At 41.5% G+C, this 20,083-nt stretch overlaps 1 protein-coding gene across 3 annotated transcripts in view; it reads right to left on the bottom strand.

The window, feature by feature from the left end:
- Positions 1-4,292: 4,292 nt before the first annotated feature.
- The window catches only part of LOC112233536 (huntingtin-interacting protein 1-related protein), a 33,655-nt gene continuing 17,864 nt past the window's right edge, over positions 4,293-20,083 (bottom strand). For 2 of the 3 annotated variants that reach the window (XM_024401246.2, XM_024401248.2), the window contains exons 10-32: positions 18,103-18,178; positions 17,816-17,980; positions 17,639-17,682; positions 15,623-15,695; positions 13,635-13,818; positions 13,442-13,530; positions 13,174-13,290; positions 12,964-13,065; positions 12,466-12,660; positions 12,051-12,198; positions 11,745-11,831; positions 11,483-11,590; positions 11,195-11,331; positions 11,000-11,110; positions 10,800-10,858; positions 10,689-10,719; positions 8,721-8,783; positions 8,509-8,609; positions 8,289-8,394; positions 6,284-6,407; positions 6,116-6,177; positions 5,808-6,038; positions 4,293-5,653 (exon numbers count right to left, since the gene is read on the bottom strand). In XM_024401246.2, the coding sequence (XP_024257014.1) occupies positions 5,645-5,653; positions 5,808-6,038; positions 6,116-6,177; positions 6,284-6,407; positions 8,289-8,394; positions 8,509-8,609; positions 8,721-8,783; positions 10,689-10,719; positions 10,800-10,858; positions 11,000-11,110; positions 11,195-11,331; positions 11,483-11,590; positions 11,745-11,831; positions 12,051-12,198; positions 12,466-12,660; positions 12,964-13,065; positions 13,174-13,290; positions 13,442-13,530; positions 13,635-13,818; positions 15,623-15,695; positions 17,639-17,682; positions 17,816-17,980; positions 18,103-18,178 (2,422 nt within the window). In that variant the 3' untranslated portion in view covers positions 4,293-5,644. The remainder of the gene's footprint in view (positions 5,654-5,807; positions 6,039-6,115; positions 6,178-6,283; positions 6,408-8,288; positions 8,395-8,508; positions 8,610-8,720; positions 8,784-10,688; positions 10,720-10,799; positions 10,859-10,999; positions 11,111-11,194; positions 11,332-11,482; positions 11,591-11,744; positions 11,832-12,050; positions 12,199-12,465; positions 12,661-12,963; positions 13,066-13,173; positions 13,291-13,441; positions 13,531-13,634; positions 13,819-15,622; positions 15,696-17,638; positions 17,683-17,815; positions 17,981-18,102; positions 18,179-20,083) is intronic. The other variant, XM_024401247.2, reaches the window with a different exon arrangement.

Below are 20,083 nucleotides of genomic sequence, written 5' to 3'. Positions count from 1 at the left end.
GCTGGAAAGACTGCAAACTAGCTGCACTTCGTTTCATTTGACCTTTTTTCAGTTGACATTTCTTTGCATATATCCATAAAAATGATGCCGGTTGATTCATGATTTCGACTGGCTGAGAAAAGCTGCCTGTCTGTCTTGTCCAGACCAACACATTCATTACTATGGGACAGCTGATCGAATTTCAAAATTGAAACTATGTTGCAAATGTCAGAGAGACAGTCTAAAAGAAATGTGAGATAATGTCTTGATACTTTTTATAGTGGAGATCAAGTTTATAAAGAAGCGGCACAGGGGACTTTAATGCATTAAAGTCCCCTGGCCACTAGGAGCGCCGCTTCTGGGTGAGCATTTTCTTCTTTGCTTATGCCCTTATATAGTTGGTTGAGAGCAAACTTAAATCAGTTTTACCAATTTTTTTACCAGCATGTCACATGTGCAACCAGAGGGGGGGGGGGAAATCCTAGACCATTAAAGTCCCCGGCCACTAGGAGCGCAGCTTCTGTTTGAGCAATTATGGCCTTATAGAGTTGGTTGAGTGCGGTCTTAGTGCCAGCTTTGCTTTGTGGTGGTAATTAGACGGCTATGAATAATACAGATGAGAACTCTCTTGGTAGATAGTGTGGTCGACAGCTTATCATAAGGTACTTTACCTCAGACGAGCAATACCTCAAGACTTCTTTAATATTAGACATTGCGCACCAGCTGTTATTGACAAAAAGACACACACCCCCACCCCTCGTCTTACCAGAGGTAGCGTCTCTGTCCTGCCGGTGCATGGAAAATGCCACCAGCTCTATATTGTCCGTTTCTTCGTTCAGCCACGTCTCGGTGAAACACAAGATGTTACAGTTTTTAATGTGCCGTTAGTAGGATAATCTTAATAGTAGGTCATCAATTTTATTTTCTAACGATTGAACGTTAGCAAGGAGAATGGAAGACATTGGGAGTTGACTCGCTTGCCTCCAGATTCTCTGAAGGATCCCCGATCTGCATCCTCTTTTCCGGTGTATTTTCTTCATGCAAAAGGCTTGGATCTGGGCCTGTTCCAGTGAAAGCAGGATATCCTTCTCGTCGGACTTGTTAAAGGAAAAAGTTTCTTCCAGTCCGCGGTGAGTAATTGCTTTTCTGATGTCCAGAAGTTTTTTTTGGTCATAAGAGATGGTAGCAGGAACATTATGTACACAATAAGTTAAAAAAATTTTTTTAAAGAAGTTACACAAAATGCAAAAATATAACAAAATTGCACAATTGGTTGGGAGAATGTAAAACGTCAGCCATGTTCTTCTTTATTTTGACCCCATCCCTCCCGCTAATTGGGCAACTTTTGAAGATTTTTGGTTGTCTGAGTGAGGGAAATTCTGCAAATTAAGAGGACTCAATGTATGTGTAGACGTTTGGGTATTGGCGACCCGTCATTCAGGGCAGCGCACCACCTGTTTTGAGCCCCACCCGTTTAGCTAAAAGATGTATATTTTTTGCCTCTTTTCCATGTTATTTTGGTATTAATACATGTCACATATCAGTTTGCAAACAATGTAAAAAAATCTAACAATAATTTAATTAATAAAGCTGCATATTAACATGGTGTCTTTTTTGCTTTCTTGAGTAAGGCAGCTCCAAAATGCAGGTGTTTCAGCGTAGCTCAGTGCTTTCTGTGGTGGTGGGGCAGGCAGTGGCAAATACGGAGCGTAGGGGTAATGTTCTCTAGTTGCACTGTAATTGGCTCAGTGTTCTGTCACTCATGGGGAGAGCTCGAAAATTCCAGCCCCTTGGATGCTACCATAGAATTACATTAGAAGTGCCCATCCAAGAAGGCTCAAGGTTATTGGCCACAGATAAAATTACATTTAATCACGTTAAATCTACAGTAGCTTTGATTGGACTGATCATGTCAACATTATACTTTCAAAATCTTTGCTAGCAAGCTAGCAGTCATCATGAATCAAGTTGAAAATCTACTGGCAAATCATTTTCAATCCTTGTCATATGAAGAGAAATTATAGATAAAACGTTTCAGTGCTCATCAGCCATTGAACATAAACATTACACAAGTTGGAAAACGTAAATTCAACAATGAGTGGTTTGAAAGGAATCAGTGGCTAACTGCAAGCATTGAAAAGCAATTGCTAGCCTGCTATTCAGTGGAGTGGGTGTGTGGTCCAAGACTGGGTTTAAGGGTCTCTTTTCCAAGCTTTAAAGGATAAACATTCAACATTGGCCATGCTGTCAATGAAGCATGACTTCTGCTATGCTCAAAACAACTGGAAACTCAGAACTGGGAAATCTCAGACTTCAGTGAGTTCAAGACAACTGGGAACATGGAGAAAAAAAAATCAGACTGGGTAAATACATTTTGAATGGTCATCCAACTTGGAATTGCAAGTCAGAAACTCGGGCCTCTTTCTAGCGCTCCGGCCTGAAGATCACTGACGTCGTCATGATTTGACCTTGATGTCCCAGTTGTCTTGAAAGCACCATAAATCCAGAGAAAGCCAGGCTTTGATGACAATGGCCCATGAAGGATCGCCACACCACCTTCCTGTTCAAATGATCACAGCACAAGGTGAGTCCAAAAATGTATTGTATGCTGCTGCATAAATTATGTAATATACCACAGAGATATGTATACTGCAGCTAAGAAAGTAATACTAAGTGTATGTTGTGTAGTAAGCTGTTAGTAGCCCATGTGCCTAACCATAATAATTTGGTCCCTTTTCCCCTCATTATTTAGCCTACTTTTCTGACTTGGTGAGGTGCATGTAGCAGCGGCAGGGTAGCCTAGTGGTTAGAGCGTTGGACTAGTAACCGGAAGGTTGCAAGTTCAAACCCCTGAGCTGACAAGGTACAAATCTGTCATTCTGCCCCTGAACAGGCAGTTAACCCACTGTTCCTAGGCTGTCATTGAAAATAAGAATTTGTTCTTAACTGACTTGCCTAGTTAAATAAAGGTAAAATAAAAATAAAGTATCCTAAAGCCTGTTTTAGAGAAATATAAATCAAGCGTCATCTTATATGCCCCCTTTATTTATATGGTTCTGAACATGATTATAATAAATACCGCTTTGATGTCATACAAGCACACCTGCAAAATCACCTGCAAGTCCAAATGTGAATTTCACATTTCCATATCATTAAACTAATATTGTTCCCTGTTTGATGTAGCCTACAGTGGGTTGTTCTGAACAGAATGAGCCTATGCTTGTCTATTGTGAAGAAAATGTGCCCCCGCACATACACCTGAATGCACTCCTTTCCCTGAATTGCATTGTGAAAGCCTTACACCTTAATATAATTTAGCTAATCATGTTGGCAACTGGCTTACAAATGAATTACATCAGTAATTGTGCGGTGGCAGGGATGCAGGGTTGTGTTCCAAACAAGTGTGCTTGCTCCAGTTCCACACAGGCACAGCTAGGAGCTCAAAAAGCACCTTATAAACTAGGTTTCCAACCATTTCATGAGGATGAATTACCTGAAGCATGAAAAAAAAAGAAGTTACGACTGGGCTGATAAACATGCAATGTTTATCCACAAAAGGCCCGTATGGTTGAAACATCTCTGGTGGGAAAATGCAGATTATTTTTTGCAGGTTTTAGAATATTTTCATGAAAATCTCTCTTGGGTGCAAATCAAGCTAATGTTGAAGACTCTATAAATCATAAAACTGCATTGAGATTACTTAGGAACTGTGCACTATGGAGAGGTGAATAGCCACTTGGAAACACCAGTTAGTCCTTATCATTTGTTGTCTCATGTTGCACTACCCCACATTAAGATATTAACATGTTACGGAATGTATCCAGAGTATTTTCCAATTTTGTTATCAACAAATGCGGCTAAGAGTACAGTACATGTAAAGTGCACAAAATCAGTGTAATGTTTGGATTCAGTCTAGTGTCAGGTGAACTGTTGTGGCCTCACCTTTGGTATAATAAACTGTTGCCCTGCAATTGCTACCAAATAAATGTTATTTGTCACATTAGCCAAATACAAAAGGTGTACAAGCCCTTAACCAACAATGCAGTCAAGAAAATATTAACCAAAATGTTTTTAAAAAGTAACAGTAACGAGGCTATATACAGGGGGTACCAGTACCGAGTCAATGTGCAAGAGACAGGTTAGTGGAGGTAATATGTACATGTAGCTAGGGGTAAAGTGACATATTAAAAGTATTTCTTCTGTAAGAAACATTTAAAATGTATCCTATCCACAGGTCAAGTCCCATAAGTGTAAAGGATTTAAAAAAATATCCTGCTCATGATAACTATTGTGTCCAAAATAAGAGGCAAACATACACTAACATTTGTTTATTTGCCATGTATAAAGAAGAACCACAGTAACAGCAGTCTTTACTCAAATATATTACTAGATTTTAATATATGAAACACGTTTAATACAGAGGAAAGAACAGGAAAGCATTTTATGCTCCCAGAAGCAAAAGAAGGGTTCAACATACTGTACATCCTGTATAGACCCCTTGTGCCGTCACCCTCTCACATATTCCATCCCTTTTCAGCCTGGGAAAGTAGCAAAAAAGTCCCTTTAAAAAAGGTGAGACTTGTTCATTGTCAAGTACAGAGATTTCCTTTGTGTGACAACATTTTTAACCAATGTCCTGTAACTACATACCCAGTGTTAGAGACATTCAGTGTCTAGGGTGCACATAAGAGATGCAAAGAATAATTTGTGATGTGCAGATTAAATCCCTAGAGTAAATTTCCTATTGTATATAAAAATACATAATTGTACTTATGTCCATGTGTATAGTTACTGATCGAGCGGTTCTTTGATCTGTGGGTAATGGGTCAAATCTAGAATCAAATGCAGTAACCTAAACGGCATTGGGAGAGCTCTCTAAACACCTCACTCCCTGGTCTTACTGATGATCATGCATCTAGTGATATGGAAAGGGGTGAGGACGAGACTACAGTCCCAATTACATATAGGTTCAAGCTAAGGAAGTAGCGGGAATGACACCCTGGAACTTATGCAGAGACATTGAATAGGGACTGTGTAAAAATGTGCTTTCCCGCATGATCTGTGTGCCAATGTCTCCCTCCTTCCCCCACACAGCAACCAACATAAAAAAATAACAAAAAAAATAGTGACGCACTCCAGAAAAAGGCTACCAAACAATGTGCACCAAGAGGCTGTCCCAGATATGGCCTAATTCAATACTCTGTCATTTTATGATGTTAAAGTGATCCTGTCCATACTAATACAATTATATGCACAACGGTCTTTTAAAAGTAGCTTTAAGTAAAAAGCTCAGAAACACAAAAGTACATTGTTCCATTACAAACGATTTGCATAATTCCATAAAATATTTTCCCTTTCAGTTCTTGATACCATTATGGTCCACAAAAACAAAGAATACCACCTCGGTGGCACATTGTGGTTTATCTATAAAAAGGATAGAGCGTCTCTCTTTCACAGGCAGAAAGCACTGCGAGATAAAACCAGGCTGAAGAAGAGGGGAGCACAAGTTCCAGTTTGGCAAAAGAAATAGGCAGAGAGTTTGGGACAGAGGATTGTCCGGTTGGAGGCAGCTCAAAAGGACCCTGTGTCCACGTCATAAGATGGCTGTGTCTCAGATCAACCCAACCATCCACTATGAAGATGTCCTTCTCTAGCTTGTAGCGGTCTACCTAAACTGCAATGACAAGAGAAAACACACATTTGAAACAATAATTTACCATTAAATGGTGCAGCATAAGAGTATTTTTCAAATGTGGCATTATGTGGCAGTTTTTTCAGTAAGTACTACCCTAAACATGAACACAAACCCAGCGACTGTGTTCTCTTACCATATTTTTAGGCGGTAAGTTGGGTTTCTGAGCCAAGTCAGGTTTCCTCATGACACTAGGCTTGGAGGATTTGGGTGAGGAGGGTGCAACAGGGGCAAGCGAGGGGTCCAGTCCGTTGCCCTCTGGGAGGTCTGCTGCTGGAACACCTGCAATATTATAGTGCTTCTTCCTGAGCTCTCCCAGGCGCAGACGCTCATTACCCAGCTGATTCTCCAGCTCCAACACCTTCACCTACTCATACAGTAGAGGGTTACAATCAAACAGAAACACATGTATCCAGACAGGCTCAAACAGACACAGGGACTCACCTGTGACTCCATTTCCTCCATTTTTAGCTTGATGAGAGACATTCCAGAGAAGTCCATGGTATCTACAGAAGAAAGAGAAAGGCAAACATCAAACACAGCTATATGACTTTAGGGCCTGAGGGGATTCACATCTTCTGTTTGGTCAGACACACACACACACACACTAACCCTTGTCCTCCAGGTGCTCCTGGCCTGTCTTGGTGGAGGCCACCACGTTGGCTGCCATCTCGTTCACATGGCGAGAAGCCTGCTGGAGAGCTGTCAGTTTTGTACTGTTGCGGTATGCTTTTACCTAAACACAGAGGAGAGAGGGAGGGTGAGAAATAGTGATAGGGGCAGAATTTGAATATATACAGTATCAGTCAAAAGTTAGAACACACCGACTTATTCAAAAGTTTTTATTTTGTATTATTTTCTACATTGTAGAATGAACACGTCAAAATTATGAAATAACACATATGGAATCATGTTGTAACCAAAAAGGTGTTAAATCAAAATATTAAAATTAGATTCTTCAAGGTAGCCACTCTTTGGTGACACTCCGATCCCTACTCTGCCTTGGCAGCTTTGCACATTCCTGGCATTATTTAACCAGTTTCACATGGAATGCTTTTCCAACAGTCTTGAAGGAGTTCCCACATATGCTAAGCACTTGTTGGCTGCTTCTCCTTCACTCTGCAGTCCAAATCATCCCAAGCCATCTCAATTGGGTTGAGGTCAAGTGATTGTGGAGGCCAGGTCAAATAAACCTTACACAGCCTGGAGGTGTGTTTTGGGTCATTGTCCTGTTGAAAAACAAATGATAGTGGGACTAAGCACCAACCAGATGGGCTGGCATATCAGTGCAGAATGCTGTGGTAGCCATGCTGGTTAAGTGTGCCTTGAATTCTAAATAAACCGCTGAGGGTCACCAACAAAGCACCCCACACCACCACCCCATGCTTCACGGTGGGAACCACACATACTCTGCATCTCACAAAAGACACGTTGGTTGGAACCAAAAATCTCACATCAAAAGGACAGATTTCCACCGGTCTAATGTCCATTGCTCATGTTTCTTGGCCCAACCAAGTCTCTTATTATTGGTGTCCTTTTAGTAGTGGTTTCTTTGCAGCAATTTGAACATGAAGGCCTGATTCACGTAGTCTTCTCTGAACAGTTGATGTTGAGATGTGTTTGTTACTGAACTCTGAAGCATTTATTTGGGCTGCAATTTCTGAGGCTGGTAACTCTAAATGAACTTATCCTCTGCAGCAGAGGTAACTCTGGATCTTCCTTTCCTGTGGCAATCCTGAGAGCCAGTTTCATCATAGCACTTGACATTACCAGATTGACTGACCTTCATGTCTTAAAGTAACGGACTGTTGTTTCTCTTTGCTTATTTGAGGTGTTCTTGCCATAATATGGACTTGGTCTTTTACCAAATAGGGCTATCTTCTGTATACCACCCCCACCTTGTCACAACACAGATGATTGGCTCAAACGCATTAGAAAGGAAAGTAATTTCACAAATTCACTTTTAACAAGGCACACCTGTTAATTGAAATGCATTCCAGGTGACTACCTCATTAAACTGGTTGAGAGAATGCAAAGTGTGCAAAGCAAAAGGTGGCTACTTTGAAGATTACTACATTAACACTTATTTCTTTACTACATTATTCCATGTGATATTTCAAAACAGGAAGCAAGCCTTAAACGAAAATAAAAACCCAATTTCCTCACAAGACAATACATATGAAATTTGAACGACAGTTTGTCGTCCAACCATATACCTAGGTATTTGTAGGATGACACTTTTTCAATGGATGTGCCTCCAGATGTGAAAATGCCAACCCTTTTCTAGCTGAGAATGAGATCTGGAATAGTCATAATTCATTTTTTTGTGCATTCAAGACCAGTTTGAGACCATATAGGTGGCTCTGCAGTGACTGAAAGGCAGTCGAACTCTTCAACCTCCTGAACCAGAGAAGGATCTTTTGAATAGATGACCGTTGCATCTGCATACAGATGTAACTTGTCTGGTTGCAGCCCATTTCCCAAGTCATTAATACAAATTAACACAGATGCTAAAATGGAACCCTGAGGGAATACATGAGGGCTAGAGGAAAATAAACAGAGAATGTTAAGGGGAAAGGGAGCACTGAGTTCAAACGTTTGTGAGTTTGTTTCCCACCTTGGAGGATGCGACCAACTGTGCCGTGCTGGCAGCGATCTCGTGGGAGCAGACAATGAGCTCCTCATATTTACCAGTGTGCAGCACCACCTTATCAGCAGACTCACTGTGAGAGAAACCAAGCAAGCAACACATCATCCTCCCAATCCTCTAACATGGGACATTTCTGTATCACTCACACAATAACAAGCTGAGACGACCCTCATGATAATACACTTACACCATCTGCGTGGCTCCCCATCCCACAGCTTTGGAGGCAGAGATGAGTCCCTCAGTCCAACGGGAGTTCCTGGCGTAGAATTCCTTAATAGTGGCTGCACCCTAGAGAGAGAACATCAAGTCCAGCAGTGGTCAGGACGTTAATCTTTTAGCTAATGATAGGATGGATTTCCATGATTTCATTTCCATTTAATTCTATATTTCAAGACTCACCCTTCCGCCCTCAACAATCTCCTTCTGTAGGTCGGTGGATGTCAGGACCAACAGGTGGATGGCCTGAGAGTGGGATAGAGGAAAGGAGGGAATGCAAAAAAAAGATATATATATATATATATATATAACACTATGGCTTGTAGGCCTCACAAGGTCTCGCACCCACTGTGAAATTTGGTGGAGGATCGGTGATGATCTGGGGGTGCTTCAACAAGGCTGGAATCGGGCAGATGTGTCTTTGTGAAGGAAGCATGAATCAAGCCACTAACAAAGGTTGTCCTGGAAGAAAACTTGCTTCCTTCTGCTGACAATGTTCCCCAACTCTGAGGATTGTTTTTTCCAGTAGCAAGTTAAGTTCCTCGGCATACACATCACAGACAAACTGAACTGGTCCACTCACACAGACAGCATCGTGAGGAAGGCGCAGCAGCGCCTCTTCAACCTCAGGAGGCTGAAGAAATTCAGCTTGTCACCAAAAGCACTCACAAACTTCTACAGATGCACAATCGAGAGCATCCTGGCGGGCTGTATCACCGCCTGGTATGGCAACTGCGCCGCCCTCAACCGTAAGGCTCTCCAGAGGGTAGTGAGGTCTGCACAACGCATCACCGGGGGCAAACTACCTGCCCTCCAGGACACCTACACCACCCGATGCTACAGGAAGGCCATAAAGATCATCAAGGACATCACCAACCGGGCCAATGCCTGTTCACCCCGCTGTCATCCAGAAGGCGAGGTCAGTACAGGTGCATCAAAGCTGGGACCGAGAGACTGAAAAACAGCTTCTATCTCAAGGCCATCAGACTGTTAAACAGCCACCACTAACATTGAGTGGCTACTGCCAACACACTGTCAATGACACTGACTCTACTCCAGCCACTTTAATCATGGGAATTGATGGGAAATGTAAATATATCACTAGCCACTTTAAACAATGCTACCTTATATAATGTTACTTACCCTACATTATTCATCTCATATGCATACGTTGATACTGTACTCTATATCATCCTTATGTAATACATGTATCACTAGCCACTTTAACTATGCCACTTGGTTTACATACTTATCTCATATGTATATACTGTACTCAATATCATCTACTGTATCTTGCCTATGCTGCTCTGTACCATCACTCATTCATATATCCTTATGTACATATTCTTTATCCCCTTACACTGTGTATAAGACAGTAGTTTTTTTTGGAATTGTTAGTTAGATTACTTGTTCGTTATTACTGCATTGTCGGAACTAGAAGCACAAGCATTTCGCTACACTCGCATTAACATCTGCTAACCATGTGTATGTGACAAATAAAATTTGATTTGATTTGAAGGTGTGGATGGATGACCACCAGCTCAAGACCCTGTCATGGCCAGCCCAATCTCCAGACCTGAACCCCATTGAAAACCTCTAATGTGATCAAGAAGATGGATGGTCACAAGCCATCGAACAAAGCCGATCTGCTTGAATTTTTGCGCCAGGCAGGAGTGGCATAAAGTTACCCAACATCAATGTGCAAGACTGGTGGAGAGCATGTCAAGACGCATGAAAGCTGTGATTGAAAATCAGGGTTATTCCACCAAATATTGATGTCTGAACTCTTCTTAAGTTAAAACAGTATAAAAAAATGTATATCAACATATTTTCTTCACATTATTCGAGGTCTGACAACACTGCACATTTTTTGTTATTCGACCAGTTGTCATTTTCTGCAAATAAATGCTCTAAATAACAATATTTTTTATTTGGAATTTAGGAGAAATGCTGTCACTAGTTTATATAATAAAACAAAACATTTACATTTTACCCAAACACATACCTATAAATAGTAAAACAGATCATTTTGCTGTAATCTCTTAATTTTTCCCATAGCTGTATATATATATATATATTTTTTTTTAAACGCAGCATTATTAAGATGTCGATCAGACCTTTTGTGTAAGTCAATCGAAAAAGTCATCTTACCTTCATCAGGTCTGTGCAGCTGTAGAGGATTCTATAAAACAAGGAGTAATATCATGGTGAGTGAAAGGGGATGAATGCATAAATAGTGCAAGTAACACATATAGTACTGACCTCTCATTGACCTCAAGTTTGACCCCTGAGGTGTCCATTCGGGCCTGGTTCATCATTTCCTTTAGATACAGAAAGACTGCAAATGAGAGATGTCTAGATAAAGAATGACTTACCCACGTTGTAAAACATAGGGTTGACCTTTATATGGCATTCCTAGCTACAGTACGGTGCTCTAGATTCTATATGGCTGTGATCCTCACATCAATTCTGCTCACTGCCTTCTCAATGGCTGCTGATGTGGCTGCCATCTCCTTGTCCACCAGATCTCCCAGCTCATCCTGTCGCACATCCATTCCTTTAGGTCGCAGCTCCTAAACATTGGAAGAGGAGATGAGATTAAGAAGTAGGAAAAGAAGAGTGGGAGAAATGGAGAAGACTGCCCAGTAGCCCCTCACCTCCCCCAGCTTCAGGATCTTTTCAACCACTATGTGAATGGAGGCCGGGTCTGCCCTCTGAAGGGAGGCCTTGGACTTGAGATCCTTCAGGAACTGCAGACTCTGAGTGGCACAGCCCCTGCAATTCTCTGTCAGACCTGCAGAGTGCAAAAGTGCAAGACACACTGTGACACTATAATCACATACCAAATGGATTCAATATCTCATCTAGTAAAATCCCAGTAAGATACAACAAGATGCCTGTTTCAAACAATAATTAATTCTACTTGAAGAGAAGAATGTTCTTACGGTCGGCGTGGTCAGTGGGAGCCAAGTGTGCTGTGGCACTGCCGTTGATGATGGTGTCAGCAGCCAGGTGGGAGAAGTTGGTCAGGGCCCTTAGTAGCCTACCAGCATCTAGAGAACAGAAATACAACCAGCGAGAGAAGGTATCACTGCCAATTCAAACACAGCCCAGCTCTGTCACTTATGACCATCACTGTGGTTGCTCAAAGACTACTAATTACAGTATATCAAAAACACAAAGTACCAAGTAATGAGAGCAACTCACCTCCCATGTTCTTCAGGTAGTCGGAGTGACCTTTTTTCACTTTGTCAATGGAGCCCAAAGTGGCCTCTGCCCGACTGACCAGGTAATCTGTGGTGGTGGAGAGACAAAGGAAACGTTTGAAATGCAATATTGTTCTAGATCCAAAAATAATGAATGGAATGATGAGTATATATACACACCGGATGACTAGATATAAACTGAGATAACCGAATGGATCTCTCACTTTCTATTCTAAGTGACATGAACACCACTACTAGCTAAGGATCCCTAAGCACCCTCTCTGTGAGCATGTTCACTTATTTTAACCTGGGGAGCTGGTGCAGCGGATATGCAGGGGGTCGTCCAGCTTGGCAACAGCGTCCTGAATGATGTACTCAGCCTCAGAGACCGTTCCCTGCAGCAGGGAGAACTGCTCCTCCAGCAGCTTCTGCTGCAACTGCACCTCACGTCTTGACTGCAAAGATGCAACAAGACACAGTCAGACCCAGTCACAGGGAAAAATAGATGGCACATACATACTAATGGTTTATCTTATATTGTGCACAGACAGCCAAATAGTTAATCGATTCAAGAAAATCTGTCACTGCACAGTGAGTAATGTGGGACTTGACCAGCGGTGTAGCTTTTACATGTCTATTTTCTCTTCTGCTATCAGCAAATTATATAGACAAGACAAAGCAGCGGACTGAGCTAGTCACTGCTCTGTGTTGTCCTAACTCACCTTCTCCTGCAGCTTGCCCTGCAGCTCTCCCAGCTCCCTGGTGCTCCGATCTCTCTCCTGCTGCAGGGAAGACTGCTGCAGCTGTGCAGCCTGGCTCAGGGACGACAGCTCGGCCTCTTTTTCACTCGCAGATCGCATCAGGCGCTCTTTCTCCGCCTGCAGCGCCAACATAGAGCTGGTCAGCTGTTCCCCCACCTGGGAGAGAGGGAGTGATGGAAGGAGGAGAGAGGAGTGGGGAGAGAAGAGACAGAAAGAGGGAGATTGCATAACAATAGGTGCATTAACTGTTGTGAGGACAAGCCTTTTCGGATGTTTGTGAGACTCATGTTATCACAGAGTGCAGCTTCCTATGGGCTTTTCAGCCAATTAAGATTTTCATGACAGGAAAGTACAGTGATTCTTCTGCATGAGGGTGAATCAGATGAGTCACCTGTGCCATTACATAAGCGAGGGAATCCACTTTCTTTATTCAATATTTACTGCATCAGCAACACACACCTTCTCAGTGCGCTGCAGAGTGCCTTTGACATGTTCCACCTCAGCCCGCTTTTCCTCAAAATCCCTTTTAAGCTTCTTCATCTCAAACTTCTGCTCCTCAAGCTGCAAGAAGAAAGAAAATTCAGTCATTTTAATAAATGGCTAATACAGTACTGAAATATAACATTAACGGTACTAGATCACTATTGTCAATACTCAGAATAAAGTAACCTTCATGTCAGCATCCAGTTTGATGCGATCCACCTCGAAAGCCAGCTGCTGCTTGGTCCTCTCCACCTCCTCCTGGGTCTGCTGTGTTGCCGACAGAATCTTCACGGTGTCTGCACTCTGCCAGCACAATGTCACATGCACACTCTGTTAAACAGTCCATTAACATTAAACAGAAAAATAATGCTCAGGTGACTCGACAAGTAGTCACTTTACACCCAATGAACCAAACCGAATACCACAGAATGACAACAAAAGTGAGGTTCTGTACCTTCCTGAGCAGTTCAGCATGGCTGGACACCAGCTCCGTGTGCTTCTCCTTTAGCTTGGTGTAGCGCTGCTCTGTGGCCTGGGCTCTAGCTGGACAGCACAGAAGGGGTCAGAGACGAGAGAGAGATGTCAGAATGCATTTTAAATAAAGTGTGACTGAAAATGTATGCCAGACTTAGTGAGTGGCCACTTACTCTCGGCCTCTCCGAAGGTGGCCTGCACGATCTCATGTTCAGCGTTGCGGCGCCGAGTGGCCTCCAGCTCCATGCGCAGCTGTTCATTCTCCACCAGGGCACGCTGTTTCTGCACCCGCTGCTCTTCCAGCTCTGTCTCAAGGCTGTTAATCTGGGACTTGAGCTGTGTGATGTAGCGCTGGGCCTGTAGAAGGGAGGAGGCAGGCAGGCAGAGTCAGTCACCATAGTAAACCTCCTTTGGATAGATTATCAAGTGCCACCATGGCATGGCACTGGTGGATGGGAGCCTCAGACAGGAGAAACATATGTTGAGTGGAACAAAACAAAATCTGAAATGAATCAATGTTGGGTTAGGATGGATTGAGTCAATAGTGATAGCATCATAGCTAACTACTGTAACATAAAAATATACAAATGCCGAGTAGTTTAACAGGCCACATAAGGAGCTAGCCATTTGCAGAAACCAGGGTAAACAGTACATCTGTCCCCAGGCACTGGTCTTCTCTGAACACAGACAGACGTCATTTTCCATTCTGAGACTAGTTGCCACATGTCAAGATCAGTCTTTGCATCCACCCAACACATTTCCTAAATTCCTTTCCCATGTACAAACAAATGTTCACCAGTCACAACTTTGTTATACATAATTAACATTTAAATACTGAAGAAAAATATAAAATGCAAAATGCAACAATTTCAAAGATTTTCTGAGTTACAGTTCATCAGTCAATTTAAATAAATGAATTAGGCCCTGATCTATGGATTTCAAATAACTGGGAATACAGATGAATCTGTTGGTCACAGGAAACTTTTTTTTTTATATTGTAAAAAATAATAAGTAGGGGCATGGATTAGAAAACCTGTCAGTATCCGATGTGACCACTATCTGCCTCAAGCAGCAAGACATCTCCTTCGCATACAGTTGACTAAGCTGTTGATTGTGGCCCATGGAATGTTGTCCCACTCCACTTAAATGTCTGTGTGAATTTGCTGGATATTGGCCAGAACTGGAACACACTGTTGTACACATTGATCCAGAGCATCCCAAACATGCTCAAAGGGTTACATGTCTGGTGAGTATGCAGGCCATGGAAGAACTGGGTCATTTCAGCTTCCAGGAATTGTGTACAGATCCTTGTGACATGGTGCCGTGCATTATCATGCTGAAACATGAGGTGATGGCGGCGGGTGAATGGCATGACAATTGGCCTCAAGATCTCACCACAGTATCTCTGTGCATTCAAATTGCCATCTAAAAACCCCAAATTGTGTTTGTTGTCCGTAGTTTATGCCTGCCCATACCATAGTGCACTGTGGTGGTGGGGTTTTGTTAACAACTTTGACATCAGTAAACCGCAGGCACACACACTACCCCATACGCACTGCGCTGTCTGCCATCTGCCCAGTACAGTTGAAATTTGGATTAAGCCTCGAAGAGCACATCTTCAGTTGTGCAAAACCACAGTGTAATCAGCGGCCTGGTCTTAGACGATGCACCGGTGTAATGATAATGCTGTTTAATCAGTTTCTTGATATCCCACGCCTGTCAGGTAGATGGATTATCTTGGCAAAGGAGAAATACTCACTAACAGGGACATAAACAAATTTGTGCACAACATTTGATAGTATTAAGCTTTTGGTGCATATAGAACATTTCTGGGATATTTTATTTCAGCTCAAGAAACATGGGACCAACACTGTATATGTTGTGTTTATATTTTTGTTCAGTGTAGTATTATTAGAAAGAGGAACAATAGATATCTTTGTGGTCACACGCACATCCTTAAAAATGCATAGGTGCTGAGCTAAAGACTGAATATGCTCCCAATTTACCACCTTTATTGACAATGTTTCAATCAAACATGGATCTTCAGGTATAAAGAGCAACAAGTAACTTATTATTGCAACTAATTATGACAAGCATTTAAATCAACAAAGGTGTACAACTGTAAAAATCTGTTTAAAGGAGTTAAAACATGTCTACTTACCTCTCCTTTGACCCTTTCCAGATCTGCCCTCAATTTCTCCAAGTCCTGCTGGAGGTTCTCAATCTGGATATCCCTGTACACCAGAAGACATTCACTAACCATTAGCATACATAAGCACTGGCACACAAGAAAATATCCAAACATACAGTATCAGACAAAAGTTGACACCTACTCATTCAAGTGTTTTTATTTGTACTATTTTCTACATTGTAGAATAATAGTGATAACATCAAAACTATGAAATAATACATATGGAATCATGTAGTAACCAAAAAAAGTGGTAAACAAATCAAAATATATTTTAGATTCTTCAAAGTAGCCACCCTTTGCCTTGATGACAGCTTTGCACACTCCTGGAATTCTCAACCAGCTTCACCTGGAATGCATTTCCAACAGTCTTGAAGGAGTTCCCACATACGCTGAGCACTTGTTGGCTGCATTTCCTTCACTCTGCGGTCCAATTCATCACAAACCATCTCAGTTGGGTTTGGGTGATTGTGGAAGCCAGGTCATCTGATGCAGCACTCCATCACTCTCCTTCTTAGTCAAATAGCCCTTACACAGCCTGTAGGTGTTTTGGGTCATTGTGAAACACAAATGATAGTCCCACTAAGCCCAAGCCAGATGGGATGGCATATCGCTGCAGAATGCTGTGGTAGCCATGCTGGTTAAGTATACCTTGAATTCTAAATAAATCATAGACCGTGTCACCAGCAAAAAAAACCTCACACCTCCTACTGTATGTTTCACAGTGGGAACCACACATGAGATCATCTGTTCACCTCCACTGCGGTTGGAACCAAAAATCTCAAATTTGGACTCAGACCAAACGACAGATTTCCACTAGTCTAATGTCCTTGCTCGTGCTCGTGTTTCTTGGCCCAAGCAAGTCTCTTCTTATTGATGTCCTTTAGTAGTGGTTTCTTTGCAGCAATTTGACCATGAAGGCCTGATTCAAGCAGTCTCCTCTGAACAGTGATGTTGAGATGTGTCTGTTATTGAACTCTGAAGCATTTATTTGGGCTGCAATCTGAGGCTGGTAAATAATGAACTTATCCTCTGCAGCAGAGGTAACTATGGGTCTTCCTTTCCTGTGGTGGTCCTCATGAGAGCCAGTCCTCATAGAGCTTGATGGTTTTTGCGAATGCACTTGAAGAAACTTTCAAAGTTCTTGAAATTATGACCTTCATGTCTTAAAGTAATGATGGACTGTCGTTTCTCTGTACTTATTTGCGCTGTTCTTGCCATATGGACTTGGTCTTTTACCAACTACCTTGTCACAACACAACGGATTGGCTCAAATGCATTAACATGGCACACATGCTCATTGAAATGCATTCCAGGTGACTACCTCATGAAGCTAGTTGAGAGAATGCCAAGAGTGTGCAAAACTGTCATCCAGGCAAATGGTGGCTACTTTGAAGAACCTCAAATATGAAATATATTTTGTTATACTTTTTTGGTTACTACATGACTCCATATATGTTATTTAATAGTTGATGTCTTCACTATTATTCTACAATGTGTCCAAACTTTTGACGAGTACTGTAGGTCAGTTTAAAAAAAAAAAAAAAAAAAAGTAAATATTTTTATCACCAGGTGAGTTCAACAAGGGTTCTGTTTGCAGCAAACATGTTACTTAAGAACCATTTCAATTATACAATTTGAATGAACTTTCCAAAATGTTAGTGAAACATCAAACAGCTACTATTTGTAAGGACTACCATAGATTTTTAGAGCAATAATCAAACTGCAAATTACTTTGCTATTCCTACTACATGTAATGGAAAGTCTACATGTCCACATTCTTATTTGTAGTGGCAGTTAAGACCCGAAACAGACACTTACGTTGGCCATACACTACCTTCTCAGACTTCAGCTAACGTTAGTGAACGGTCGCAGCTGACACAAAACAAATTAAATATGTTAGCTAACTATTTCACTTGTTGAGTGCACCCCAGTTTACATTTCCTTTATTTTCAAGCACACCAATGCTAAAAGATGACAATGACTAACCTGTCATTGGAAGGTCCGAAAGTCTGATCAAATTTGTCGAACTGCTAAAAGAAAAAGTCAGATGTATTAATGTTTACACAATCTATAGCAAAAATTAGTGATACCTTTATTAATAAGACATGAATATCCAAGGGGCCATAGACCTCAGAGATCATGACCGTGACCTATGAGTCATACCTGTGGCACCATCATGCTGGGCATGGTGACGTCGATAAGTGGTTCAGGGTCATCATCGTCATAATCATCCTCCTCCTGCTGCTCGGGCTCATCCTCACTTGGGATGACCACCACTGGCCTTGCATGCTTGGCCAGGGAAGCCGCGTGCAGGAAGTTAGGAGGAGACTGAGGATGAAGACACATACATAAGACAGAGGACTGTAAACACAGATGGCTACGTGATCTAGGAAGTGTGGTTGAGTCCCAATACAGTGTCTTTCCCCTACTATGTCTGTCTATGCTCTCACCTCTGGCAGCTTGGGGATCTGGATGAGTCTCTTGAAGTACTGCATGTCTCTGGCTTTGTTGAAGAAGGTCTTGAGGCTGTAAGGCAAGGCAAAATATTTCAACCACTGATCCGAATGATGCCTCCAAAACAGGAATGTAAAATTTTCTAAACTGTTGTTTCATATACAGTATGTGTATAGGACAGAATGCAATAGAATACACTTCAGGTGGTTGCGGCAGGTAGCCTAGTGGTTAGAGCGTTGGACTAGTAACCGAAAGGTTGCAAGATCGAATCCCCAAGCTGACAAGGAAAAAAAATCTGTCTTTCTGCCCCTGAACAAGGAAGTTAACCCACTGTTCCTAGGCCATCATTGAAAATAAGAATTTGTTCTTAACTTCTTGGTGACATGGAGGCAGTATTGATGAATAAGGTGCCCAGAGTAAACTGCCTGCTACTCTGTCCCAGATGCTAATATACACATATTATTAGTAGTATTGGATAGAAAACACAAGTTTCTAAAACTGTTTGAATGATGTCTGTGAGTATAATATAACTCATGGCAGGCGAAAACCTGAGAAAAATCCAACCAGGAAGTGGGAAATCTGAGACTTGTATTTTTTATTTATTTTTTAACTCAGCCCCTATTGTAGATAGTGGGATATTGGTTATGTTGCACTTCCTAAGGCTTCCACTAGATGTCAACCATCTTTAGAAACTTGTTTGAGGATTCTACTATAAAGGAGGGGCTCATAGGAGCTGTTTGAGTAAGTGGTCTGGCAGAGTGCCTTGGGCTCATGACGCACGGTCACGAGACAGTTAGCGCTCGTTCCATTGCTTTTCTACAGACAATGGAATTCTCCGGTTGGAACATTATTGAACATTTATGTTAAAAACATCCTAAAGATTGATTCTATACTTAGTTTGACAAGTTTCTACGGGGTGTAACGGAGCTTTTTGAACTTTTCGTCCGACGTTCGGCAGGACCTGAACACACTTTTGGATGTTTACCAAATGCCCTAACAAAATAAGTTATTTGGACATAAATGGACATTATCGAACAAAACAAACATTTATTGTGGAACTGCGATTCCTGTGAGTGCATTCTGATGATCATAAAAGGTAAGTGAATATTTATAATGCTATTAATGACTAATGTTGACTAATGTTGACCAATATGACGGATATCTTTTTGGCTGCTTTGTTGTCTGAACGCTGTACTCAGATTGCATGGTTTGCTTTTTCCATAGTTTAAAAAAAAATCTGACACAGCAGTTGCATTAAGGACAAGTTTATCTAAAGTTCCATGTATAATAGTCGTATCTTTATCAATGTTTATTATGAGTATTTATGTCATTTGACGTGGCTCTCTGCACAATCACCGCATGTTTTAGAACTACTGAACGTAACGCGCCAATGTAAAATGAGATTTTTGGATATAAATATGCACTTTAGCGAACAAAACATACATGTATCGTGTAACATGAAGTCCTATGAGTGTCATCTGATGAAGATCAAAGGTTAGTGATTAATTTTATCTCCATTTGTGCTTTTTGTGACTCCTCTCTTTGGCTGGAAAAAAAGCAGAATTTTTCTGTGACTTGGTGGTGACCTCAAAATCGTTTGTGGTGCTTTCGCTGTAAAGCATTTTTTAAATCAGACACTGTGGCTGGATTAACGAGAATTCTCTTTAAAATGCTGTAAGATACTTGTATGCTTGAGGAATTTTAATTATGAGATTGTTTTGAATTTGATAACCTCACATCTCAGAGAGGTTAACTGACTTTCCTAGTTAAATAAAAAGGTAAAATAAAAATAAAATGATCTGAAGAGAAATTAGTTGGTTATCTTAGGTACAAGGTACCCACTATCCAGATGCACTAATACATTAAGCTTCCTCTGCCATCTTTCTGCCCTGATCATTGTGCAGGTTGATAACATTAACATGTCACCTGGTACACTGCTCAGATTCAACCCCTTTTCACTTTGAGGTGTGCATAGGA

Source organism: Oncorhynchus tshawytscha, linkage group LG04, assembly GCF_018296145.1.
Source record: "Oncorhynchus tshawytscha isolate Ot180627B linkage group LG04, Otsh_v2.0, whole genome shotgun sequence".
In the NCBI taxonomy this organism is placed as follows: Eukaryota; Metazoa; Chordata; class Actinopteri; order Salmoniformes; family Salmonidae; genus Oncorhynchus; species Oncorhynchus tshawytscha.
This window is presented reverse-complemented; position numbering and strand designations above follow the sequence as displayed.